Genomic DNA, 26,997 nt, shown 5'->3' on the forward strand with positions numbered 1-26,997 from the left:
GTTTTAGTTTACTTTATTGTCATTATACCTCGTACAACGAAATTAAATGCCATCTTCAGTGTACATTATAACTATAAAAATAAAACACAAACACACATCCTTCACGTTCTATACAAAGAGTGCTAAAGTGGGGGCCAAACTTATGTCCACAGGATTGCTGTTCCACAGGGAGGGAGCCACCACAGAGAAGATCCTTCTTCTTGGTCCCACTAGATGGACCTCCTTAAGAGGAGAGGTGGCACAATATACCCTGCATCTACACCAGGGGTGGGATTCAGCTGGTTCAAACTGGTTCAGGCAAACTGGATGCTAATTTTACATCGGCTTCGCCGAACTGGTAGTTGCAAGGACTGGTTGGCCCCACCCACCCCACCCGCCCCTCCCAGGAGTCTTCATGTGACCCATTTTGGATGCCAGGTAAGTGCAGGGCCCGCATGGAGGCTCTGGGAGGGTGAAAAATGGGCCTCCCGGAAGTTCCAGAAGTCTGGAAATGAGCCCGTTTCCAACCTCCGGAGGGCCTCCGAAGTCAGGGGAGGCTGTTTTCGTCCTCCCGGAGGCTGGAGGAAAGCCTCTACAGCCTGGGGAGGATGAAAAATGGGCCTCCTGGAAGTCCTGGAGATCCGGAATGGACTCGTTTCTGGCCTCTGGAGGGCCTCTGCAACCCGTTTTTGCCCTCTCGGAGGCTCAAAGAAAGCCACAACGACTTGGGGAAGGTCCTTTCTCCTTTTCCATTTTAAACAACTTTATTAAATTTCAAAACAAGATAAAATACAAAATAACTGGAAAAGGGTAAGAGGGAACCAAAAGGGTTAAAATGTGAAAAGAGAAAGAAAAAAAAAAGAATAGAATAGAATAGAATTCTTTATTGCCCAAGATAAAAAAATATTAAAAAGAAAGACTTCCAATTTTTCTCAATGCAGATACTAATATATAATCAGGTAATCCCTTACTATAAGTTAAACGTAACATAACCGATATATAACTCTTAAGTTTAACAACATATACAATATTTCTACAATCTTAAATAAATCTATTTATCAAATCATTAATTCAGAAAACACTTATTTGTTATTATAAAATAAAATTATAAAACATAATCTCTGATTTGAAAATGAATCTTAAGCAAAATCGTAAAACAACCAAATAAGTCAATTTTGACACCTCCATAAATTCATTCATACATTCATTCATTCATTTTTCTTCATTCATTTTTCATTTTCCTTCAATTCATTCATTCGCTTTCCTTCAACTCATTCATTTTATTATTATTCATTCATTCATTCATTCATTTTTTTCCTTCCTCTTTTTCCCAAAGGGAAGCCCTGGAGAAATGGGAGAGTCTGGTCCTTCAGGAGAACCAGGTGTACCTGTAAGTATCTCCCCAATATTTGTTCAATATTTCTCTCTCTCTATCTCTAATGAGACATTTAAGCTGTTGTCCTATCACATTTGGATTATCCTGGGTTAGACTCATGGAAAACACAGAATCAACAATTTTAGAATAGAATAGAATAGAATAGAATAGAATAGAATAGAATAGAATAGAATAGAATAGAATAGAATAGAATAGAATAGAATAGAATAGAATTCCTTATTGGCCAAGTATGATTGGATACACAAGGAGCTTGTCTTGGTGTATATGCTCTCAGTGTACATAAAAGAAAAGATACCTTCATCAAGGTACAACACTTACAACACTTAATGATAGTCATAGGGTACAAATAAGCAATCAGGAAACAATCAATATCAATATAAATCATAAGGATACAAGCAACAAAGTTACAGTCATGCAGTCATAAGTGAAAGGAGATGGGTGATGGGAACGATGAGATTAATAGTAGTGCAGACTTAGTTTGATAGTGTTGAGGAAATTATTTGTTTAGCAGAGTGAGGGTGTTGGGGAAAAAACTGTTCTTGTGTCTAGCTGTTTTGGTTTGCAGTGCTCTATAGCGTCGTTTTGAGGGTAGAAGTTGAAACAATTTATGTCCAGGATGTGAGGGATCTGTAAATATTTTCACAGCCTCTTTTTGACTCATGTAGTATACAGGTCCTCAATGGAAGGCAGGTTGGTAGCCATTGTTTTTTTGCATTTTGCATTTGTCTTTCTAGGGAAATCAAGGTGTCCCTGGGGAAAGAGGTGAACCTGGCCCAAGAGGAGCTCCTGTAAGTAACTACTCTAATCATTCCATTTGTAAGATCCAAACTCACTATTATGGCACTCAAAAAACTGAACAAGCTCCATCTGTGACCCTGGTGATCATAACAAATTTAGATTGCTGCTCCAAGATGTTTCAAACCTATAGCTGTGGGCTAAGGAAGATGGCCTTGACAGTGATGTGTAAGCTCCGTTGCCAAGACAACAAGGGATGAAAGAATTTTTAAGTACAGAATATCCAGATAACATTTGGAAGCAATCCTGACACCTCCCTAATTTGGCTGTTGGTTTGAGCTCCGAGCTTGGCAATTTGGTTGCAAAACGTTTCATCACCATTCGAGGAGACATCATCAGTGACTTTGAGTTGAGTTGACAACTCAAAACGCACTGACAATGTCTCTTCAAATTGTGACGAAACGTTTTGCAACCAAATTGCCAAGCTGGGAGCACAAACCAACAGCCTAACTATCAACTTGAGCTACTACTGTATTTTTTGGAGTATAAAACACACCATTTTTCCCTCAAAAAGAAAATCCAAATGTAGCCCTGCCCAGCTTCTCAAACGGAGGTTTCAGAGGCTGATAAATCAGAAAAGAAGCTTCAGAAAAGAAGCCCCCAAAAAGAGCTTCAGAGGCTTTTTTTCTGAAGCTGTTTCAGAGGCTTTCAGAGGCAGAAAAAAAAATTTTTTTTTTGAAACAGAGTTTCAGAAGTTTTAGAGGCAGAAAAAAAAGTAAGGTACAGAGCTCACAACCAATTTTGCTAAAATTCACCTCTGAGAACAGCTGATTGGGGGTATTCCGGGAGGCTGATCCACCTGCCAATCAGCTTTTTTCTTATTTTCCTCCCCAAAAACTAAGGTGCGTCTCATACTCTGATGCGTCTTATACTCCGAAATATGCAGTAATATTCAAACACTTTTCAACCTCCCTAATTCAATAAAATATAAGGAGGAGGAGGTATAAACACAGTCAGTTATGCAAGATTCTATTATCCTAACCCAGGGCTCTCCAAACTTGGGAACTTTAAGACTTGTGGACTTCAACTCTCAGAATTCTCATGTTAGCTGGGGAATTCTGAGAGTTGACGTCCACAAGGCTTAAAATTGCTCTCAACCATTGGTATTTGCAGCAAAAACTCCTGGGACATTAGTTTACCAAGAGTATATATAACTTTACTAATAGATCCATACAAGGACAGAAGAAGCGAAGTTAGCTCTGAGGTTTTTCCACAAAAAACAGCATTGTTAATTTCTCCTTTCCCCCATTTTGGCTACTCATTGTCCATTGTCCACCAAATACAACACATTCTTTTTATTTTACTTTATTTAAGTCTGTGCCTTCGGAAGGTTCCCATTCCACGGCCTTGAAGGGTCAGGATTTTCTCAGGCTGCCAACGGCTCACGTACATTCCTCACCTCCCTCCCAGCTCCCAATACATTCCAAGGATTCCCCTTGCCCCTCCCTTCGTTTCTCCTTGTCACGTTGCGAGTAGAGGTGCGTTACGAGTCAGCCTTCACAGTTGCCAAGTTTGGAGACCTCCTATTCAATATCAATAAAATAATTTCAGCCTTCCTCTGGGTTTGATTTCTGGGCCTGGCCTACCTCATGGAACTGACAGTAGTCCAGAACTGGATAATCTTCTTTTTTTCCCAAGGACTACGTTTTATCAAGGCCATCGGTGTTTGTCCCAGTTTACGATCCTTCTTGCCACGGTTGTTAAGTGAATCACTGCAGCTATTAAGCTAGTCACACGGTTGTTAAGTGAATCCGGCTTCCCCATTGATTTTGCTTGTCGAAAGGTCTCCAAAGGGGATCACATGACTTCGGGACACCCTGCAACCGTCATAAACATGAGTCAGTTACCAAGCGTCCGAATTTTGATCACGTGACCATGGGGATGCTGCAAAAGTCATCAAGTGTGAGATCTGATTGTAAGTCACCATTTAATTAGTGTCCTTGTATGGTCACTAATTAAATGGTGGTAAGTTGAGGACTACTTGTAATGTTCTTTTTTTTGTTACTTAAAATATTGTCACCCTGGAATTGTTGTTCCTGAAGATGGTGCTGTCTTTCTTCATTGACCCATTTCTCTTTTTTCCTGTAGGGACAACCTGGTCTACAAGGACCTATGGGAGCAGCAGGTGTAAGAGGTTTCCAGGTAAATCAAAGACAATTTCAGGATGGAAAGGGCAACTGTTCCCAGGCCAGGTGGATGACTGCAATTTGTATCTGTATCCTGCTTGTAGGGGCATTATCAAGGATTTCATGATGTCAACAAACCAAGTAGGCGACTTTAAGACTTGTGGACTTCATGCATAAGTGCACAAAAGTGCCTACCGTTCCTGTCCTATTGTTTTCTTTCATTATATGTGCTTATATATAACGTTGTGACAAAATAAATAAATAAATAAATAAATAAACTCCCAGAATTCCCCAGCCAAGCATGGCTGGCTGGGGAATTCTGGGAATTGAAGTCCATATGTCTTAAAGTTATTGAGGTTGAGAAACACTGAGGTAGAATCTATCCAATAGTCCAATCTACTACTCTTTAGTCTTCCCAACGTTCTTATTTCCATTGTGGCTGAGGAATTCTGGGAATTGAAGTCCACACGTCTGGCTGGCTGGGGAATTCTGGGAATTGAAGTCCAAATGTCTTAAAGTTACTGAGGTTGAGAAACACGGAGGTAGAATCTATCCAATAGTCCAATCTACTACTCTTTAGTCTTCCCAACATTCTTACTTCCATTGTGGCTGAGGAATTCTGGGAATTGAAGTCCACACATCTGGCTGGCTGAGGAATTCTGGGAATTGAAGTCACACATCTTAAAGTTACTGAGGTTGAGAAACTCTGAGGTAGAATCTATCCAATAGTCCAGTCTGCTCTTTAGTCTTCCCAACATTCTTATTTCCATTGTGGCTGAGGAATTCTGGGAATTGAAATCCATATGTCTTAAAACTGCTAAATTTGAAGAAAAACAGGTATAAGGTGCGCGTGAGCAGAGGGGGTTGGACTAGATGACCTCCAAGGTCCCTTCCAACTCTGTTACTCTTAAATGAAAATAGTAAACAAGGCAGGTTGTGGGAAACTAAATGGGGCTGGAAAGATCGAAAACTGAAATGGCTCATAGGAATCTACAACATAGAGATTTGTCAGGTGGCAAACCAGCAACTTTTTAATTCAAAGCTGACTAAGATGGTTTTTTTTTTTTTTCGTTTCTTTTCAGACTGTTTTAAGCCACCTTCTGAAATGTTGCTGATTTTGGATAACTAGGCAGTTTGATTCAAATATCCCTTTCTCCCCCTTTTTTTTCAAGCTTTCTCTCTTATTTCTCTCTTTTCGTTTAACTTTCCAGGGTCGTGCCGGACCGAGTGGGGAACCGGGCCGACCTGGTGCCACTGGGCTACGGGGTGAATCCGGCGACCAGGTAAATCCTCTGAAAAAGGGAACAATTGAGCCAATGAGGCTCTGATGAATGTTATTTCGATGAATGCAGAATTCTTTTGGGTCGGGCTGCAATATTTAATGTGTTCATTCAATCAATTCTGTAATATAAGTCAGGAGTCCCCAATTTCACGGGCCGCAGCCTGTTCAAAACTGGGCCGCAGGACAGATGGTGTTCTGACCCAGTTCCCCAAACACAACAAACCCTCTGTAATCAATCAATGTTTCCTTTATTAGGAGCGCCAGCAGTGTTGTGACCCAGGCCCAAGTAGGTAGTAGTAAACTCAGTCAGTTTAAAAGCAAGCAAACTTTATTAGAACAGCTGAGAATTAACTCATTCTCAGCGTCGTCCAAACTAAATCAAAGCAAATTCTTCATAACACAATTCTTCAGTCTTATTACCAATGTTGGTCTAATTAGGCAAACTGCCAAAGGCTTTTCTTGGCAAAAGTTCAAAAGCAGAAGACGCTGACAAGAAATAAATGCAGCAAGACAAAGCTATCAATGTTGTTTTCCGGCAAAGAGCCCAAACGCTGTTGCTGGTCTTTTATGCCTTATGGGAGGGGCCAATTATCTCTTGGCCCTATTCCCGAGTCGTCCTCTTTGCTTGAGCTGCTCTTGCCTTCTGGCAGCTCTTCTCATGCATGCATTAGGAACAGGCTCCTCCTGTTCCTCTGCCTCACTACTGTCAGCCTCTGGAGGCTCCGGAGTCTGCACATCACTCCCAGATGACCCTGGCCCCATCTCTGCCTCCAACACAGAGCCCTCATCCGGGCCTTCCTCAGCCTCCAGGACTGGCCCACCTTCTTCCTCAGCCTCATCGTTGTCTGACTCTGTTGCCAACTCTGCAGGCTGCTGGCAGACCAGAACAAGCAGCCCTTGCAAAAGATCTCTCTCTGACAGCAGGCTAACAAGTCTGTCCGACAGGGAAGATGAATAGTTTTCTGCCACATCTATTCATCGCCGCCCCCTTCCTTTTATCCCCAGAGCTAGGGTGGGGCTTCACTAGCAGTGGTGGCTCCTTCATCCCAAGGACCGGTCCACAGATTTCCACTGCTCTCCTCTCCTCTGCCTTCTCCTCTGCGTCAGGCACTGGACCCAGCTGTTCCTCCTCTTCCTCATCAGCCACCTCCAGACCTGGGGGCTGTTGACTCTCCATCTGAGGACTGATGGAGGGAGAGAGGAAAAAGGAGAGGAAGGAAGGACTACAAACCTGGCACTAGATGCAGCTTCAGAGGATAATCCAGGGCTAGAAGGGACCTGGAGGTCATCTATTCCAACCCTGCTCCAGCAGGGCATTGTTAGTGAGTTTCTGTCTTTTGATCCCCCAGTCACATAGCCATGCCCACCCAGTCACATGACTCTCACCACCAAGCCACGCCCACAGAACCGGTAGGAAAGAAATTTAGATTTCATCGCTGCTTCAAGGGTGAGAAACCCGATCTATTGCAAAAGTGCTCCAAATGCTGCCTTAAATTTAAGCAATAAAATTAGTTATGAGAAATTGTTTTAAATCACTTTACAATGGGCGAGAGGGATGGCAAACAAATTTAATAAATAAATACATTCGGACGTAAACTTACCTAGTCCAAAAGGTACTTATTTATATTGTGTCCTTGCAGCTTGAGTAACTCGCTGGTCAATTATTTGTGGCACTTCTTTTTCATGCTTCTTCTTTATTTGTTTCCAGGGTCCTACTGGGGTTTCGGGACCCAAAGGTAACCAGGTAAGATAAAGATCTCAATTCTTTGGATGCATAAATCATATTAAACCATGGTTTGTCTAATCCATGGTTTACCGAATAAATCTCAGTGGCTGGGCTCATCCAATAAACAAACCACCCAAAGCACATTATGGTTTGATTGCGATGCGAAAAATTAGTTTATGCCCCATAACGGCGTATGTGTAATGGTACAGTTACCCAAAGCAACACTACTTCCATCTTTTGGATTGGTGTGTTGCAACACTGCACCCGTGCGTGAAAGGGGCAGGGCTGGTGTTGGAGAACGAAGAGTCTTCTTTTAGTCAAAGCTTCTAATCATGCCTATCAGACCAAGAAGTGTGAGATGCAATGGGCGAAGTCTGAATTTTTTTTTAATTTTTTTTATTTGCATTTATATCCCACCCTTCTCCGAAGACTCAGGGCGGCTTACACTGTGTCAAGCAATAGTCTTCATCCTTTTTTATATTATATACAAAGTCAACTTATTGCCCCCAACAATCTGGGTCCTCATTTTACCTACCTTATAAAGGATGGAAGGCTGAGTCAACCTTGGGCCTGGTGGGACTAGAACCTGCAGTAATTGCAAGCAGCTGCTGTTCATAACAGACTGTCTTACCAGTCTGAGCCACCAGAGGCCCAGAATTCATTTCCTTTGAACAAGCTGCCATATTTGGCAAAGATATTTCAACAGTGAAATACGTTGAAGGAGCCCTTGGTGACGCAGTGGTTAAACTGCAGAATTGCAGGCAAACTCTGCCCACAGCCTGGAGTTCGATCCTGAATGGAACTCAAAGTTGATTAAAGCTTTCCTTCCTGCTGAGGTCGATAAGGTGAGGACCCAGATTGTTGGGGGCAAAATGCAAATAATGCTTACATTGTAAACTACGCAGAGAGTGCTGTAAAGTGCTATGGGGCAGTACATAAGCTTAAATTCTATTACTATTACTATGGAAGGACAGCATAAAAATTAAACAAATAAAATAATTGGGGTGCAAATATCCAGACCACCACTAGATGGTAGTGTATTAATTAAATTTCTCTTCTTGTGCCATATCCGCCATCGGACACTGGCAATCATGTTGGCGACTCTCTTTTTATCAACAGCCGCACAAAAATGGTGCTGTTGAGTTTTGTCCAAATTTCTGCCTCTCCATATTTCTTCCACAGCCCAAAGATAGAATCAGAGTCAGAACAGAGCTGGAAGGCACACGTAGCCATATCGGTGGGCACGCGAGCTCAGCTCCGCCAGGCTGTTTCCTGCCCCCGGAGGGTCTCGGGGGCTGGTGGGGAAGGCCCGTTTTTCTCTCTCCCCAGGCTCCAGAGCCTTTCTAGGAGCTTGGGGAGGGTGCAAGTGGCTTTCCCCCCACACCCGAGGCCCTCTGGAGGCCAGAAACAGCCCATTTGCCAACTTCAGGAGGACTTCCAGAGGGGGGGAGGCCGTTTTTGCCCTCCCCAAGCTCCTAGAAAGGCTCTGGAGCCTGGGAAGAGAGAAAAACAGGCCTACTGAGCCAGGAGCGTGGGAGTCGCGTGCGCATGCACAGGGGCAAGGCACATAGAATTATGGGTGTGGGCACATGTGCGCGCACCCCCCCTCCCCTCTGCTCCTGGCACGTGATGGCAAAACGGTTAGCCATCACTGTCCTATACCATTTCAGACTGTCCAGGTGGCTGTCCAGTCTGTTCTTAAAAAACTCCAGTGATGAAGCACCCACAACTTCTGCTGGCAAGCTGTTCCACTGGTTAATTGTCCTCACCATTAGAAAGTTTCTCCTTAATTCCAGGTTGCTTCTCTCTTTGGTTAGTTTCCATCCATTGTTTCTTGTCCTGCCCTCCAGTGCTTTGGAGAATAATTTGACCCCCCTCTTCTTTGTGGCAGCCCCTCAAATACCGGAATGCTGCTATCATGTCCCCCCTGGTACTTTCCCTACCGGTTCGCAAATGTGCACACGCATCCATGCATGTGCCTGGCCTTCCACGCATGTGCTTTGCTGGTGCACATGCCATCCACACATGCACCCGGCCTAAAAAATGTGCCTAAATAAGATGGCACAGAGCTGGAGCAGGTGAACGGGCCCACCGGCAATTTCTGCTACCGGTTCGGGTGAATTGGTCCGAACCGGCTGAATAGCAGCTCTGCCCCGGTCCTTCTTTTCTCTAGTAATGTGCTGTAATTCTATTTTAAAGTCATCAGCTTTTAACAAAATGTAGAGGTAGTCTTTAACTTACAACCATTTTTTTCATGACCGTTCAGAGTTACAACGGCACTGGAAAAAGTCACTGAGGACCGGAGCCTTGTACTATCGTTGCATCTCCAAGGTCACATGATCAAAATTCGAGCGCATGGCAACCAATCATTGTAACATCCCCGGGTCATGTGATCGCCATTTGCAATCATCCTAGCTGGCTTCTGACCAGCAAAGTCAATGGGAGAAACCAGATTCACTTAACGACCTCATGATTCACTTAATACCTGCAGTGAGTCACTTAACGACTATAGCAATAAAAGGTAGTAAAATCGGACACTTAAAAATTGTCTTGCTTAGCAAGGGAAATTCTGATCCCAATTGGAGTTGTAAGTTGAGGACTGCCTGTAGCTATAAGTTTTGAGAACTTATTTCTTAAGTTCGAGGTAGTTTAATGTAACAGTCATATTTTTACGTACTTTTTCCTTAACACATTTATCGATCCCATATGTTGTTGTATACTCATTCGCAAACCAGATTTAGAACCGCATGTGGCTGCCTGCTCCATAAATGTCAGAAAGTGTAAATTGTGTAGCACTAGATAATACAAATTGAGCACATTTTATTCCCGTCATACTTGAACAAGGAAGCCCTCTTCTGGTTTAAACGAGAAAGTTTACTTCTAACCAAGAGCAGCAAACAGGTGTAACTCATAAAATTGTTGAGAAGCATCCCATTAAAAAAATGCTCTTCACTGAAGTTTAACCTTTAATTAAAATCACTCCCTAGAGCAGGGGTCCCCAACCTTTCGGATCTCAGGGACCACTAAATTCATAATTTTAAATCCCGTGGACCACTAATATGATCTGCTTAATGACCGGCTGGGTGGGTGTTGCTAAGTAGTCATGTGATTGGGCATGATCAACTTGAGGTCACTCACGTTGAAGGGCACTTCACCCGGCCTCTACTTAGCCCTCCCCTCCCAGCTACTCCTCCCCTCCCTGCCCAGGCTCCTTAGGGCCCCTTTGTTCAGTCCTTGCTGCAGGGAATTTTTGCCTATGAATAGAGCTATCTAGATCTCAATAAGCTGTCTCTTTAAGTGCTGACATCCTCTATTAAGAAAGGTGGGGGGCTGCTTTCTCCCTCTAAAAAAACATGTGTCTCCATTTCTCATCCAGCGAAATATAATATTCTGCCTTTTCAATATTTCTCAAAATATTTCATTCTTCTAGGAGAGGGGTGGGTGCTAACTTTCTACAAAGCTAAGCAGGCTTGGGGTTAATATTGGGTGGGAAACCCCACTAGGAAATCCCAGGAATGTAGGATTAATGAGTTGAGAGGACCAGTGAGTTGAGAAGAACATGGAGACCTAATGCTGCCAAGAAAAGTACACGGTGTATCCAGGCAGCTACCAGAGGTTGATTCAGAAGAGAATTAACATCAATCATCATTAGCCAAACAACTGCTGTTGTTGTTAGTTGCGAAGTCATTTCCGACCCATCATGATCCCATGGACAATGTTCCTCCACGCCTTCCTGTCCTCTACCATCCCCCAGAGTCCATTTAAGCTCATTCTGACTGCTTCAGTGACTCCATCCAGCCACTTCATTCTCTGTCGTCCCCTTCTTCTTTTGCCCTCAATCTTTCCCAGCATTAGGCTCTTCTCCAGTGAATCCTTCCTTCTCATTAGGTGGCCAAAGTATTTCAGTTTCATCTTCAGGATCTGGCCTTCTAAAGAGCAGTCAGGGTTGATCTCCTCTAGGACTGACCAGTTGGATCGCCTTGTAGTCCAAGGGACTCGCAGGAGTCTTCTCCAGTACCAGAGTTCAAAGGCCTCAATTCTTTGGCGCTCAGCCTCTCTTATGGTCCAACTTTCACAGCCATCCATTGCAACTGGGAAAACCATAGCCTTGACTATATGCACTTTTGTTTTCAGGGTTATGTCTCTGTTTTTTAGTACGCTGTCTAGATTTGTCATAGCTTTCCTCCCCAGGAGGAAGCGTCTTTTATTCTTGGCTGCAGTCCCCATCTGCGGTGATCTTGGAGCCCAGGAAAATAAAATCTGTCACTACCTCCATTTCTTCCCCACCTATTTGCTAGGAATTGAGAGGGCCGGGAGCCATGGTCTTAGTTTTCTTCAAATAACTGTAGTGTTTCTAAATTCTTGTTTTCTTTTTGATAAATGTATTCTTTCTATTTTCTTCTGCAGGGCATTGCTGGGAGACATGGACTACCAGGAAGTAAAGGAGAACTGGTATGTAATGGAAACTGGCTAGGTGACTTTGAGCCAATCACCAAGAGACAGTGAGTTCTAGTCCCACCTTAGGCATGAAAGCAGCTGGGTGACTTAGGGCCAATCACCAGGAGACTGTGAATTCTCATCCTGCCTTGGACATGAAAGCCAACTTTGGACCAATCACCAGGAGACATTGAGTCCTAGTCTGGTCTTAGACACAAAAGCTGGCTGGGTGAGTTTGGGCCAATCACTAGGAGACAGTGAGTTCTAGTCCCGCCTTAAGCATGAAAGCCTGGCTGAGGAATTCTGGGAGTTGAAGTCCACACATCTTAAATTTGTCAAGGTTGAGAAACACTGCACTAGAGCAGGGTCCCCAACCTTTCGGATCTCAGGGACCACTAAATTCATAATTTTAAATCCCATGGACCACTAATATGATCTGCTTAATGACCGGCAGGATGGGTGTTGCTAAGTAGTCATGTGACTGGGTGGGCATGATCAACTTGAGGTCACTCACGTCGAGGGGCACTTTACCCGGCCTCTACTTAGCCCTCCCCTCCCAGCCACTCCTCCCCTCCCTGCTCAGGCTCCTTAGGGCTCCTTTGTTCAGACCTTGCTGCAGGGAATTTTTGCCTATGAATAGAGCTATCTAGATCTCAATAAGCTGTCTCTTTAAGTGCTGACATCCGCTATTAAGAAAGCTGGGGGCTGCTTTCTCCCTCTAAAAAAACATATTTCTCCATTTCTCATCCAGCGAAATATAATATTCTGCCTTTTCAATATTTCTCAAAATATTTCATTCTTCTAGGAGAGGGGTAGGTGCTAACTTTCTACAAAGCTAAGCAGGCTTGGGGTTAACATTGGGTGGGAAACCCCACTAGGAAATCCCAGGAATGTAGGATTAATGAGTTGAGAGGACCAATGAGTTGAGAAGAACATGGAGACCTAATGCTGCCAAGAAAAGTACACGGCATATCCAGGCAGCTACCAGAGGTTGATTCAGAAGAGAATTAACATCAATCATCATTAGCCAAACAACTGCTGTTGTTGTTAGTTGCGAAGTCATTTCCGACCCATCATGATCCCATGGACAATGTTCCTTCAGGCCTTCCTGTCCTCTACCATCCCCCAGAGTCCATTTAAGCTCACACCAACTGCTTCAGTGACTCCATCCAGCCACCTCGTTCTCTGTCGTCCCCTTCTTCTTTTGCCCTCAATCTTTCCCAGCATTAGGCTCTTCTCCAGTGAATCCTTCCTTCTCATTAGGTGGCCAAAGTATTTCAGTTTCATCTTCAGGATCTGGCCTTCTAAAGAGCAGTCAGGGTTGATCTCCTCTAGGACTGACCAGTTGGATTGCCTTGCAGTCCAAGGGACTCGCAGGAGTCTTCTCCAGTACCAGAGTTCAAAGGCCTCAATTCTTTGGCGCTCAGCCTTTCTTATGGTCCAACCTTCACAGCCATACATTGCAACTGGGAACACCATAGCCTTGGCTATACGCACTTTTGTTGGCAGGGTGATGTCTCTGCTTTTTAGTACGCTGTCTAGATTTGCCATAGCTTTCCTCCCCAGGAGCAAGCATCTTTTAATTTCTTGGCTGCAGTCGTCATCTGCGGTGATCTTGGAGCCCAGGAAAATAAAATCTGTCACTACTTCCATTTCTTCCCCATCCATTTGCCAGGAATTGAGGGGGCTGGGAGCCATGGTCTTAGTTTTCTTCAAATAACTGTAGTGTCTCTAAAATCTTGTTTTCTTTTTGATAAATGTATTCTTTCTATTTTCTTCTGCAGGGCATTGCTGGGAGACATGGACTACCAGGAAGTAAAGGAGAACTGGTATGTAATGGAAACTGGCTGGGTGACTTTGGCCCAATCACCAGGAGACAGTGAGATCTAGTTCCACCTTAGGCATGAAAGCACCTGGGTGACTTAGGGCCAATCACCAGGAGACTGTGAGTTCTCATCCTGCCTTGGACATGAAAGCCAACTTTGGATCAATCACCAGGAGACATTGAGTCCTAGTCTGGTCTTAGGCACAAAAGCTGGCTGGGTGAGTTTGGGCCAATCACTAGGAGACAGTGAGTTCTAGTCCCGCCTTAAGCATGAAAGCCTGGCTGAAGAATTCTGGGAGTTGAAGTCCACACACCTTAAAGTTGTCAAGGCTGAGAAACACTGCACTAGAGCAGGGGTCTCCAACCTTGGTCCCTTTAAGACTTGTGGACTTCAACTCCCAGAGTTCCTCAACCAGCTTTCCTGGCTGAGGGACTCTGGGAGTTGAAGTCCACAAGTCTTAAAGGGACCAAGGTTGGAGACCACTGCACTAGAGCTTTGCCTGCTGATTCACTGGTTTTGGAATCTTTTTAATTTTATTTGTAATTAACTCCTTAACACATCTGCAAGCCTCTGGAGCCAAGGACCTCAGAACTGAAGATATGATACAGAACTGAATCAGCATGATGAGGGTTAGTCTAGGAAAGATGCCAATCATATTATTTTTTTTATTTTTATTTATTTATTTGTCGAGTACATATTAGATAATATATATAAGTATAAGCATGAATTGAATACATAAAATGAATACAACCAAAGGGAACATTAGGACAGAGACCGTAGGCACGTTGGTGCTCTTATGCACGCCCCCTTTACAGACCTCTTAGGAATGAGGTGAGGTCAACAGGAGCCAGTCTATGGTTAAAATTTTGAGGGTTTGGGGATGAGACCACAGAGTCAGGTAGTGCATTCCAGACATTGACCACTCTGTTGCTGAAGTCATATTTTCTGCAATCGAGTTTGGTGCAGTTTACCTTAAGTTTGTACCTATTGTGTATTCATGTATTGTTGTGGTTGAAGCTGAAGTAGTCATTGACAGGTAGGATGTTGTAGCAGATGATTTTATGAGCTGTGATTAGGTCATACCAAAGGCGGTGTAGTTCTAAATTTTCTAAGCCCAGAATTTCAAGTCTGGTGGCATAAGGTAGTGGAGGACTCTTCTTGTGAAATAATTCTGGACACGTTCAATTGTATTAATGTCTGATATGCAGTGTGGGTTCCAGACAGATGAGCTGTATTCGAGAATTGGTCTAGCAAATGTTTTGTATGCTCTGGTTAGTTAGTGTAATATTACCGGAGAAGAAGCTAGGCAAAATTAGGTTTACAACCCTTAATGCCTTTTTGGCAATGTGGTTACAGTGGGCTTTGGCACTTAGATCGTTAGATATGAGTACTTCAAGGTCCTTGACAGAGTGAAGGTCATCTACAAGGTCATGTCCACTCAACTTGTATTTTGTGTTCTGATTCACCCACAGCGAACTCTAGCATTCTTTCATCCCCGAGTAAGTTGTTCAGATGATAAATTTGGATGGCATATTTGTGAGCTGCAATGAAAAGCAATCCAGGTTCTTCAGTTTCATTTCGGTTTCCTTCATGGAGCTGAAACAAATAACTTTATTTCAATTTCTTTCTTCTCTTCTAGGGCACCTTTGGATCTCCTGGACAGAAAGGGGAAGTGAGTATCCTATACTTTCCAGAGGAAAAAAAAGAAAACCCATCACCCCTGGTGTTTTTCATTATATGGATTTGTAGTCATTTGCCTGGTGGTTTTTATTTTTAAAAGAATCTGAAGGTCGCTGTCGGAGGAAGCTATGGAAAGGAAAGTGAATGCCACCTACAAAAAGCTTCCCGACCGCTTGTCCACCATTCCTATATTTCATTTAAAAGTCCCCACAAGCAGTGCAAAACAGAAGGTCAACAATATAGCAGCCAGTGCTTTAAGCAAAAGCTATTTGCATGTTATGGCAGACGGAAGAAGAGAGGAGGGTAGTTCCAGGAGAGAGCACACCTGGAATACTACATCCACTTTTGGTTATCATATTACAAAATAGATGTTGAGGCTTTGGAAAAAGTGCAATTAAGAAGAGCAACTAAGATGATTCAGGGTGTGGAGACAAAAACATATGAAGAATGGTTGCAGGAATTGGGCCAGCCTAGAGAACAGAAGGACTAGGGGTGACATGATAGCAGTAGCTCAGTGTTTGAGAGGTTGCCACAAAAAGAGGAGGAGGTCCACTTATTTTCCAAAGCACCAGTCGGAGAGACAAGAAACAATGGATGAAAACTAATCAAAGAGATAAAACAACCTAGGAATTAAGGAGAAACTTCCCAACAGTGAGGACAATGAACCAGTGGAACAGCTTGCCTGTTGTGGCTCCAGCCCCACCCCACCCCACCCCTGGCCTGGCCCCCTGCCAGAGAGTGACTCAGAGAGTGAGGGGGAAGGGCCATCAGGGCTCTCTTCTACAGGGCTGGCTTCCCCGGCTCAACTCCAGGAGCCAGAGGCAGGCCAGGTAGAAGAGGTGACGAGGCCTCCATCTCCTGTATCTCCCCCCACCCAGGAAACGCTTCCAGACCCACCTGAGGACAATCAGTCCTGGTTAGACCCCAGGTTTCGCAGACAAGAGAGGTGGGAACAACAGAAGCAGGAGTGGGGCAGGCCTAGAAAGTGCTGAGTCACGGAGCCACACCCCACAGGGTATAAAAGCAGGAGGGGCTGCTATACTGCTTTGTGATGAACAAATCCAATTGCCTGAAGATAACTTGAGCTGAAGTGCTGTTTATTCCTGGCTTCCTGGTTGACATGTCGGCATCAAGAAAGATAACAGAAAAATCTTGGCAGACGCTCGCTGGGTTGCTGCCAGAGCTGAAAGCTGCCGTGGACTCAATTACCGGCTAATTGAGTCATTTCTCGTGCCTCCCGGACTGAGGTGGGGGGGACAGAACATTGCCTATAGACATTGGAGGTGCTTCATCACTGGAGGTTTTTAAGAAGAGATTGGACAGCCACCTATCCGACATGGTATATGGACACTGTGATGGCGAACCTATGGCACGCATGTCACAGGTGGCATGCGGAGACATATCTGTGGGCACACGAGCGTTTCTCTAGCTCAGCTCCAGCGTGCATGCCAGCCAGCTGATTTTGGGGCCTTCGGGGCCCACTGGACATTGGGAAACGGGCCATTTCCAGCCTCCTGAGGGCCTCCAGGGGTGAGTGGGGGAGGCCGATTTTCCCCTCCTCAGGCTACAAGAAAGCCTCTAGAGCCTGGGGAGGGCAAAAAATGGGCCTTTGGGGCCAACCAGTAACCTTTTTGCTGTCGTGTGCCAAAAGCGGGGTGAGCATGGGGGGGTCGTGCATGCATGGGCAAGGGATGGCGCGGGGAGACATTGAATTATGGGTGTGAGTACACACACGCGCAATCCTACCCATGCTCCCCCCACTTTTGGCACGCGACGGCAAAAAGTTTAGCCATCACTGGTATAGGATGTCAAATTCAAGGCCTGCGGGCCGGATCCAGCCCGTAAGGGTGTTTAGATCTGGCCCACAGGGCCGCCCTGGAAACAGCGAAGGACCAGCTTGCAGTGCCAGCAAAAACAGAGCTCGGGAGGACCGTGCGTGCCCCCACAGGTCCCCTGACACGAGTGACATCAAGTTGGCCATGCCCACTCTGGCCCTTTTGGTCCAGAGGTCAAACACAGCCCTGATGCAGCCCTCAATGAAATCGAGTTTGACAGCCCTGCTATAGGTTGTTCTGCTTGAGTGATTGGATTAGAACAGGAGTCTCCAAACTTGGTCCCTTTAAGACTTGTGGACTTCAATTCCCAGAATCCCTCAGCCAGCAAGCTGGCTGAGGAACTCTGGGAGTTGAAGTCCACAAGTCTTAAAGGGACCAAGGTTGGAGACCACTGTACTAGAGCTTTGCCTGCTGATTCACTGGTTTTGGAATCTTTTTAATTTTATTTGTAATGAACTCCTTAAAGCATCAGCAAGCCTCTGGAGCCGAGGACCTCAGAACTGAAGATATGATACAGAATTGAATCAGCATGATGAGGGATAGTCTAGGAAAGACGCCAATCATATTATTATTATTATTATTTTATTTTTTTATTTGTCGAGTACATATTAGATAATATATATAAGTATAAGCATGAATTGAATACATAAAATGAATACAACCAAAGGGAACATTAGGACAGGGACGGTAGGCACGTTGGTGCTCTTATGCACGCCCCTTAGAGACCTCTTAGGAATGAGGTGAGGTCAACAGTAGCCAGTCTATGGTTAAAATTTTGGGGGTTTGGGGATGAGACCACAGTGTCAGGTAGTGCATTCCAGACATTGACCACTCTGTTGCTGAAGTCATATTTTCTGCAATCGAGTTTGACAGCAGGAGGGCTGCTATACTGCTTTGTGATGAACAAATCCAATTGCCTGAAGATAACTTGAGCTGAAGTGCTGTTTATTCCTGGCTTCCTGGTTGACATGTCGGCATCAAGAAAGATAACAGAAAAATCTTGGCAGACGCTCGCTGGGGTGCTGCCAGAGCTGGAAGCTGCCGTGGACTCAATTACGGCTAATTGAGTCATTTCTCGTGCCTCCCGGACTGAGGTGGGGGGGACAGAACATTGCCTATAGACATTGGAGGTGCTTCATCACTGGAGGTTTTTAAGAAGAGATTGGACAGCCACCTATCCGACATGGTATATGGACACTGTGATGGCGAACCTATGGCACGCATGTCACAGGTGGCATGCGGAGACATATCTGTGGGCACACGAGCGTTTCTCTAGCTCAGCTCCAGCGTGCATGCCAGCCAGCTGATTTTGGGGCCTTCGGGGCCCACTGGACATTGGGAAACGGGCCATTTCCAGCCTCCTGAGGGCCTCCAGGGGTGAGTGGGGGAGGCCGATTTTCCCCTCCTCAGGCTACAAGAAAGCCTCTAGAGCCTGGGGAGGGCAAAAAATGGGCCTTTGGGGCCAACCAGTAACCTTTTTGCTGTCGTGTGCCAAAAGCGGGGTGAGCATGGGGGGGTCGTGCATGCATGGGCAAGGGATGGCGCGGGGAGACATTGAATTATGGGTGTGAGTACACACACGCGCAATCCTACCCATGCTCCCCCCACTTTTGGCACGCGACGGCAAAAAGTTTAGCCATCACTGGTATAGGATGTCAAATTCAAGGCCTGCGGGCCGGATCCAGCCCGTAAGGGTGTTTAGATCTGGCCCACAGGGCCGCCCTGGAAACAGCGAAGGACCAGCTTGCAGTGCCAGCAAAAACAGAGCTCGGGAGGACCGTGCGTGCCCCCACAGGTCCCCTGACACGAGTGACATCAAGTTGGCCATGCCCACTCTGGCCCTTTTGGTCCAGAGGTCAAACACAGCCCTGATGCAGCCCTCAATGAAATCGAGTTTGACAGCCCTGCTATAGGTTGTTCTGCTTGAGTGATTGGATTAGAACAGGAGTCTCCAAACTTGGTCCCGTTACGACCTGTGGACTTCAAGTCCCAGAATCCCTCAGCCAGCAAGCTGGCTGAGGAACTCTGGGAGTTGAAGTCCACAAGTCTTAAAGGGACCAAGATTGGAGACCCCTGGACTAGAAGACCTGCAAGGTCCCTTCGAGCTCCATTCTCATTGATCGATTGAGCCCGTTTGGTCTTGTGGATAAGGTGCTGTTGAGAAGCCAGGAGACACTGAGTTCTAGTCCCAGTTTAGGCATGAAAGCCGACTGGGTAACTTAGGGCCAGTTTTAATCCCCCCATCCTCCACTTAGATCAGAGGTCACCAACTGGTGGTCCATGGGATTTAAAATTATGAATTTAGTGGTCCCTGAGGTCCGAAAGGTTGGGGACCCTGAACTAGAAGACCTGCAAGGTCCCTTGAGCTCCATTCTCATTGATCGATTGAGCCCGTTTGGTCTTGTGGATAAGGTGCTGTTGAGAAGCCAGGAGACACTGAGTTCTAGTCCCAGTTTAGGCATGAAAGCCGACTGGGTAACTTAGGGCCAGTTTTAATCCCCCCATCCTCCACTTAGATCAGAGGTCACCAACTGGTGGTCCATGGACCACTGGTGGTCCATGGACCACTGGTGGTCCATGGACCACTGGTGGTCCATGGACCACTGGTGGTCCATGGACCACTGGTGGTCCATGGACCACTGGTGGTCCATGGACCACTGGTGGTCCATGGGATTTAAAATTATGAATTTAGTGGTCCCTGAGGTCCGAAAGGTTGATGAGCCCTGGACTAGAAGACCTGCAAGGTCCCTTCGAGCTCCATTCTCATTGATCGATTGAGCCCGTTTGGTCTTGTGGATAAGGTGCTGTTGAGAAGCCAGGAGACACTGAGTTCTAGTCCCAGTTTAGGCATGAAAGCCGACTGGGTAACTTAGGGCCAGTTTTAATCCCCCCATCCTCCACTTAGGTCAGAGGTCACCAACTGGTGGTCCATGGACCACTGGTGGTCCATGGACCACTGGTGGTCCATGGGATTTAAAATTATGAATTTAGTGGTCCCTGAGGTCCGAAAGGTTGGGGACCCTGAACTAGAAGACCTGCAAGGTCCCTTGAGCTCCATTCTCATTGATCGATTGAGCCCGTTTGGTCTTGTGGATAAGGTGCTGTTGAGAAGCCAGGAGACACTGAGTTCTAGTCCCAGTTTAGGCATGAAAGCCGACTGGGTAACTTAGGGCCAGTTTTAATCCCCCCATCCTCCACTTAGATCAGAGGTCACCAACTGGTGGTCCATGGACCACTGGTGGTCCATGGACCACTGGTGGTCCGTGAGAAAATTTTGGTGGTCCGTGAGAAAATTTTGGTGGTCCATGGGATTTAAAATTATGAATTTAGTGGTCCCTGAGGTCCGAAAGGTTGGGGACCCTGAACTAGAAGACCTGCAAGGTCCCTTGAGCTCCATTCTCATTGATCGATTGAGCCCGTTTGGTCTTGTGGATAAGGTGCTGTTGAGAAGCCAGGAGACACTGAGTTCTAGTCCCAGTTTAGGCATGAAAGCCGACTGGGTAACTTAGGGCCAGTTTTAATCCCCCCATCCTCCACTTAGATCAGAGGTCACCAACTGGTGGTCCATGGACCACTGGTGGTCCATGGGATTTAAAATTATGAATTTAGTGGTCCCTGAGGTCCGAAAGGTTGGGGACCCTGAACTAGAAGACCTGCAAGGTCCCTTGAGCTCCATTCTCATTGATCGATTGAGCCCGTTTGGTCTTGTGGATAAGGTGCTGTTGAGAAGCCAGGAGACACTGAGTTCTAGTCCCAGTTTAGGCATGAAAGCCGACTGGGTAACTTAGGGCCAGTTTTAATCCCCCCATCCTCCACTTAGATCAGAGGTCACCAACTGGTGGTCCATGGACCACTGGTGGTCCGTGGGATTTAAAATTATGAATTTAGTGGTCCCTGAGGTCCGAAAGGTTGGGGACCCTGAACTAGAAGACCTGCAAGGTCCCTTGAGCTCCATTCTCATTGATCGATTGAGCCCGTTTGGTCTTGTGGATAAGGTGCTGTTGAGAAGCCAGGAGACACTGAGTTCTAGTCCCAGTTTAGGCATGAAAGCCGACTGGGTAACTTAGGCCAGTTTTAATCCCCATCCTCCACTTAGATCAGAGGTCACCAACTGGTGGTCCATGGACCACTGGTGGTCCATGGACCACTGGTGGTCCATGGGATTTAAAATTATGAATTTAGTGGTCCCTGAGGTCCGAAAGGTTGGGGACCCTGAACTAGAAGACCTGCAAGGTCCCTTGAGCTCCATTCTCATTGATCGATTGAGCCCGTTTGGTCTTGTGGATAAGGTGCTGTTGAGAAGCCAGGAGACACTGAGTTCTAGTCCCAGTTTAGGCATGAAAGCCGACTGGGTAACTTAGGTTTACAACCCTTAATGCCTTTTTGGCAATGTGGTTACAGTGGGCTTTGGCACTTAGATCGTTAGATATGAGTATTCCAAGGTCCTTGACAGAGTGAAGGTCATCTACATGTCCACTCAACTTGTATTTTGTGTTCTGATTCACCCACAGCGAACTCTAGCATTCTTTCATCCCCGAGTAAGTTGTTCAGATGATAAATTTGGATGGCGTATTTGTGAGCTGCAATGAAAAGCAACCCAGGTTCTTCAGTTTCATTTCAGTTTCCTTCATGGAGCTGAAACAAATAACTTTATTTCAATTTCTTTCTTCTCTTCTAGGGCACCTTTGGATCTCCTGGACAGAAAGGGGAAGTGAGTATCCTATACTTTCCAGAGGAAAAAAAAGAAAACCCATCACCTCTGGTGTTTTTCATTATATGGATTTGTAGTCATTTGCCTGGTGGTTTTTATTTTTAAAAGAATCTGAAGGGCGCTGTCGGAGGAAGCTATGGAAAGAAAAGTGCTTCAGTATTGGACAAAACCCCTACCACCCACCATGAAAGCTGGAACGCCCACTAGTGGGCGGTAGGGACCAGGTTGACTACCACTGCTCTAAGAGCTATTCCTAATACAGGTAGTCCTCGACTAATGGCCGCAATTGAGCCAAAAATTTATATTAAGTGAAACATTTGTTTTGCCCCATTTTATGACCTTTCTCACCACAGATGTTAAAGGGCCAGTCAAGGACTACCGATAAAACCTTTCAGTCTCGAAATTAATGAAAGATTGTGATCTGGTACAGAGTTACTTAGGGACAGTAGTGGGATTGAAATAATTTAACAACCGGTTCTCTGCCTAATGACTGGCTGGGTGGGCGTGGCCAGGGGGGGTGCTACAGGCAGCACTCAGCCTCCTGGTGTGGGGCTTTGGGCGAAGGCTGCAGGAAGTGCTGCTGGTGGTGAAGAGCCAGAGGGCCTTATTCCAGTGGGACTGCGTCATGACCTGGAACTGGCTGACCATCTCAGCCCGCTGAGCCTCCTTCTCTGTCAGATCCAATTTGAACTGAGCCAGCTGTTTTTGTCAACTCTTTGTCATGGTGGCTGCTTAGCTCCAACAACTGCTTCCTGTTGTGGCACTAAGGAGGTCAGGCAGGCAGGCGAGTGGCTGGGAGGGAGGGAGAATAGAGGCCAGCGAGGTGCCCCTCAAGTGAGTGACATCGAGTTGGACATCCCCACCCAGTCACATGACCACCTAGCCATGCCCACCCAGCCGGTCATTAAGCAGATCATATTAGTGGTCCATGGACCACTGGTGGTCCGTGAGAAAATTTTGGTGGTCCGCAGAAAAATTATTTGTATTTTTTCTATTGCACTAAATCAGGGGTCCTCGAACTACGGCCCCTGGGACAGATACGTGCAATGAACGCTTTTGTTACTGCAGAGAGTCTCCCCCTTTGGGATCTTTTTGTGAGGGTTGGAGGGAGGCAGAAATTCCGACTTGGGGTCTGTTTCAGCCTCCTGGTGTGGGGCTTTGGGCGAAGGCTGCAGGGAAGTGCTGCTGGTGGTGAAGAGCCAGAGGGCCTTATTCCAGTGGGACTGCGTCATGACCTGGAACTGGCTGACCATCTCAGCCCGCTGAGCCTCCAGGTGCTTGTATCTGGTCTTGCATTCCTGCAGGTCTTCCCTCTGCTTGGAAAGCCTATGCTCCTAGTCCTCAGTGAGGTGCTTCTGCTGAGCCTCCTTCTCTGTCAGATCCAATTTGAACTGAGCCAGCTGTTTTTGTCAACTCTTTCTCATGGTGGCTGCTTAGCTCCAACAACTGCTTCCTGTTGTGGCACTAAGGAGGTCAGGCAGGCAGGCGAGGAGTGGCTGGGAGGGGAGGGGAGAATAGAGGCCAGCGAGGTGCCCCTCAAGTGAGTGACATCGAGTTGGACATCCCCACCCAGTCACATGACCACCTAGCCATGCCCACCCAGCCGGTCATTAAGCAGATCATATTAGTGGTCCACGGGATTTAAAATTATGAATTTAGTGGTCCCTGAGGTCCGAAAGGTTGGGGACCCCTGAACTAGATAGTGGCCATGATGGTTTCCAGCCAGTCACACATCCAGACCATGATTAGAGCTCCTGCAGGGCAGCTGTATCCCTCGTGTGTTTTTAGGCCCAGTTTAGTGGCCACGACTTCTCCATTTGGGATGTTCTTCCTTCTTCTTTTGCAGGCCGGACAGAGAGGAGAGCCTGGGCCGAAAGGAGTCCCTGGCCCCAACGGAACTGCTGGACTCCCAGGAATTCCAGGCCATCCTGGCAAAATGGGTTTACAAGGAGAGCAAGGAATCCCTGGGACTGTGGGGAAACCAGGCCCTCCGGTAAGAAGTTCTGGACAAACCCTTGTGCGATTGTTTGTTGATCTTTGTCTACCCCTTTTTTCCCCCCCTACTCCAGTTGAAAATTAATTTTCACTATGCTCTAAGACAGGGGTAGTCAACCTTTTTATACCTACCGCCCACTTTTGTATCTATGTTAGTAGTAAAATTTTCTAACCGCCCACCGTTTCCACAGTAATGCACCGTGTATCGTCGTCTGCGCATGCCTCTCGCGCATCGTGGATTGGGTTTGGGGGGGGCGCCAGCTACCAGCTTTGCTTGTCTGTTACAGCTGGGTGGTGTGGGAGGGGGATGCGCAAGCTATTCTGGGACAAGGATCTTTTGTTTGCGGTCGCACTATAGCGCCATTTAGTTTCACTTAGGTAACGTGAACTAAACTTATGCGCGGGCGATACAAATAGTATATTTTCAGAAATTTAAATTGTCACGGGGAATTTTATGAAAACCTAATGAAAATGTTTTTAAATAATGCTATGAATTTTTTTTAAAAAGTCAATTAAATTTTAAAAAAAGGAAAGTGCTTCAGTATCGGACAAAACCCCTACTGCCCACCATGAAAGCTGGAATGCCCACTAGTGGGCGGTAGGGACCAGGTTGACTACCACTGCTCTAAGAGCTATTCCTAATACAGGTAGTCCTCGACTAATGGCCGCAATTGAGCCAAAAATTTATATTAAGTGAAACATTTGTTTTGCCCCATTTTATGACCTTTCTCACCACAGATGTTAAAGGGCCAGTCAAGGACTACCGATAAAACCTTTCAGTCTCGAAATTAATGAAAGATTGTGATCTGGTACAGAGTTACTTAGGGACAGTAGTGGGATTGACATAATTTAACAACCGGTTCTCTGCCTAATAACCGGCTGGGTGGGCGTGGCCATAGTGGGCGTGGCCAGGGGACTGCTATAGGCAGCACTCAGCCTCCTGCACCCCCCTGGGAGCAAAAATGGGTCATGGGGGGGGGCCTTGCCCCCCCGTGCCCTGTTTGGGGCCTAGTAGGCCTCCCTGCAGCCCACCGGGAGCCAAAACGGGCCATGGGGGGGGCACACCACACACCCCGCACACCGTTTGGGCCTAATAGGCCTCCTTGAACTTACCTGGGAGCCAAAATGGGGCACGTAAGGACTCTTGAAAGGGGAGGGAAGGGGCGGAGCCAGCCACCAATTTCACTACCGGTTCACCCAAACCGGCCTGAACCGGCTGAATCCCACCACTGCTTAGGGAGCTCCGTAGTGAGGTGTCATGATGTTGGAAGATAAATTGCAACTCTGGGATTTAAAGTCATAAAAATCTCTGGTGCAAACCAAGTTAGGGGAGGATGCGGTAAATGAGACCACAACTCTTACGAAGGATTTCAAAATATAATTGCAGAAAATTAGGGATAAGGGTGCAATGGCTCAGCGGTTAAAGATGCTGAGCTTGTCTGCTGGAAAGCTGACAGCCGGGGTTCGAGACACGAGTGCTGCAGGGTGGAGCGAGTTCCCGCTACTTGCTGCAGCTCCTGCCCACCAAGCAGTTCGAAAGCATGAAAATGCGAGTAGATAAATAGGTACCACTTTGTTAACAGCGTTCCGTGCGCCTCGACATATGCTGGTCACGTCACCACAGAAGTGTCTTTGGACCATGCTGGCTCCCTCCACTAGGAGATGAGCAACGCCCCCTAGAGTCGAACATGACTTGACAGGGGAAACCTTTCCCTTTCCCTTTATTTTTTAGGGAAAAGAAGCTAGTGAAGAACGCATCCGAGAACTCTGCGATGGAATGATCAGCGGTGAGTATAGCTGCAAATTTTTGGGCAAGGAAATAATATTTATTTTGCTAAATGGATTGTCGGTGACAAGTGAGTGGTGCAGTGGCTGAGAAGTGGAGCTCTCGCCTCACAATCAGGAGGCTGTGAGTTCAATCCTAGGTAGAGGTGATACTTCTCTCTCTCTGGGCACAATGAGTAAATATCAGCTGCAAACTCCGCATTGGCGACAGGAAGGAAGGGCATCCGGCCAGTAAACCCTCAGCTCCATTCAGTTGCCCCGACTCCATCCCACTGCAAGGGATTACGGGGTTGTTAAAAGATATTTTTTTAAATGACAAGTCCTACAACCTGAGCAAGTCCTTCAGAGAGATGCTTCTTGAAATCCGAAGGACTTCTGAGAGACCGGGAACTCTGGGATCAGCTTCGGAAGCTTTGAAGCAAAGCTAAAAACAGAGAGCTGGATGAAACCAAAAGGCTACTTAGAGGCTCCCAGACATTACAAAGCATCTTTTTCAAAAAAAATTCGCACAACTGGAATAAGAAAAGGAGACTTGCTTTTCTTCAAGGGAAAAGAGCTGAGGTGGTACAGTGGTTAGAGTCAGTGGTGAAATCCAAATTTTTTAACTACCAGTTCTGTGGACGTGGCTTGGTGGGCCTGGTGTGGCTTGGTGGGCGTGGTGTGGCTTGGTGGGCATGGCAGGGGAAGAATACTGCAAAATCTCCATTCCCTCCCCACTCCAGGGGAAGGATATTGCAAAACCTCCATTCCCACCCGGCTCTGGGGCCAACCAGAGGTGGTATTTGCCGGTTCTCCAAAACTGCTCAAAATTTCCGGTACCGGTTCTCTAGAACCTGTTAGAACCTGCTGGATTTCACCCCTGGTTAGAGTGCAGTACTGCAGGCTACTTTAGCTGACTGCTAGCTGCAGTTGCAGTTCGGCAGTTCAGATCCCACTGGCTCAAGGTTGACTCAGCCTTCCATTCTTCCAAGGTGGGTAAAATGAACACCCAGAAGGTTGGGGGCAAGAGGCTGACTCTATAAACTGCTTAAAGAGAGCTGTAAAAGCACTATGAAGCGATATAGAAGTTTAAGTGCTATTGCTATTCATGCAGCCCGTTCAAACACGGAACTGTTGACTTTGGCTGTGGCTATGGCTTCCTACGTCCTCATGAGGGGATTCATTTTCTAGAGACTCTGATATTTTTGAACAACAGAATTCAGAAATCAAATGTTGAATTTGGGGGGATGCTTTGCATTTCTAAATATAGGCCTAACTGTTGTTTTTAAGATGACCGTTTAAAAAATGAATGAGGCAACCTGTTTAGGCGCATTGATATTAAGTCCTTTTCATTGGCCTTCAAGTAAACTTATTAAAAAAACTTAATAAGTTTTTTAATTGTATTTTTAATTTGTATTTATAGTACTGTATTTTTACTTGGCTGT

At 46.1% G+C, this 26,997-nt stretch overlaps 1 protein-coding gene across 1 annotated transcript in view; it reads left to right on the forward strand.

The window, feature by feature from the left end:
- The window catches only part of COL9A3 (collagen type IX alpha 3 chain), a 73,536-nt gene that overhangs the window by 40,368 nt on the left and 6,171 nt on the right, over positions 1–26,997 (forward strand). Inside the window, exons 20-28 of the mRNA XM_058178009.1 lie at positions 1,316–1,369; positions 2,110–2,163; positions 4,259–4,312; positions 5,508–5,579; positions 7,287–7,322; positions 11,712–11,756; positions 15,207–15,239; positions 23,640–23,786; positions 25,521–25,575. Coding sequence (XP_058033992.1) covers positions 1,316–1,369; positions 2,110–2,163; positions 4,259–4,312; positions 5,508–5,579; positions 7,287–7,322; positions 11,712–11,756; positions 15,207–15,239; positions 23,640–23,786; positions 25,521–25,575 — 550 coding nt within the window. The remainder of the gene's footprint in view (positions 1–1,315; positions 1,370–2,109; positions 2,164–4,258; positions 4,313–5,507; positions 5,580–7,286; positions 7,323–11,711; positions 11,757–15,206; positions 15,240–23,639; positions 23,787–25,520; positions 25,576–26,997) is intronic.

The sequence above is a fragment of the Ahaetulla prasina genome, chromosome 3 (genome assembly GCF_028640845.1).
Source record: "Ahaetulla prasina isolate Xishuangbanna chromosome 3, ASM2864084v1, whole genome shotgun sequence".
NCBI lineage: Eukaryota > Metazoa > Chordata > Lepidosauria > Squamata > Colubridae > Ahaetulla > Ahaetulla prasina.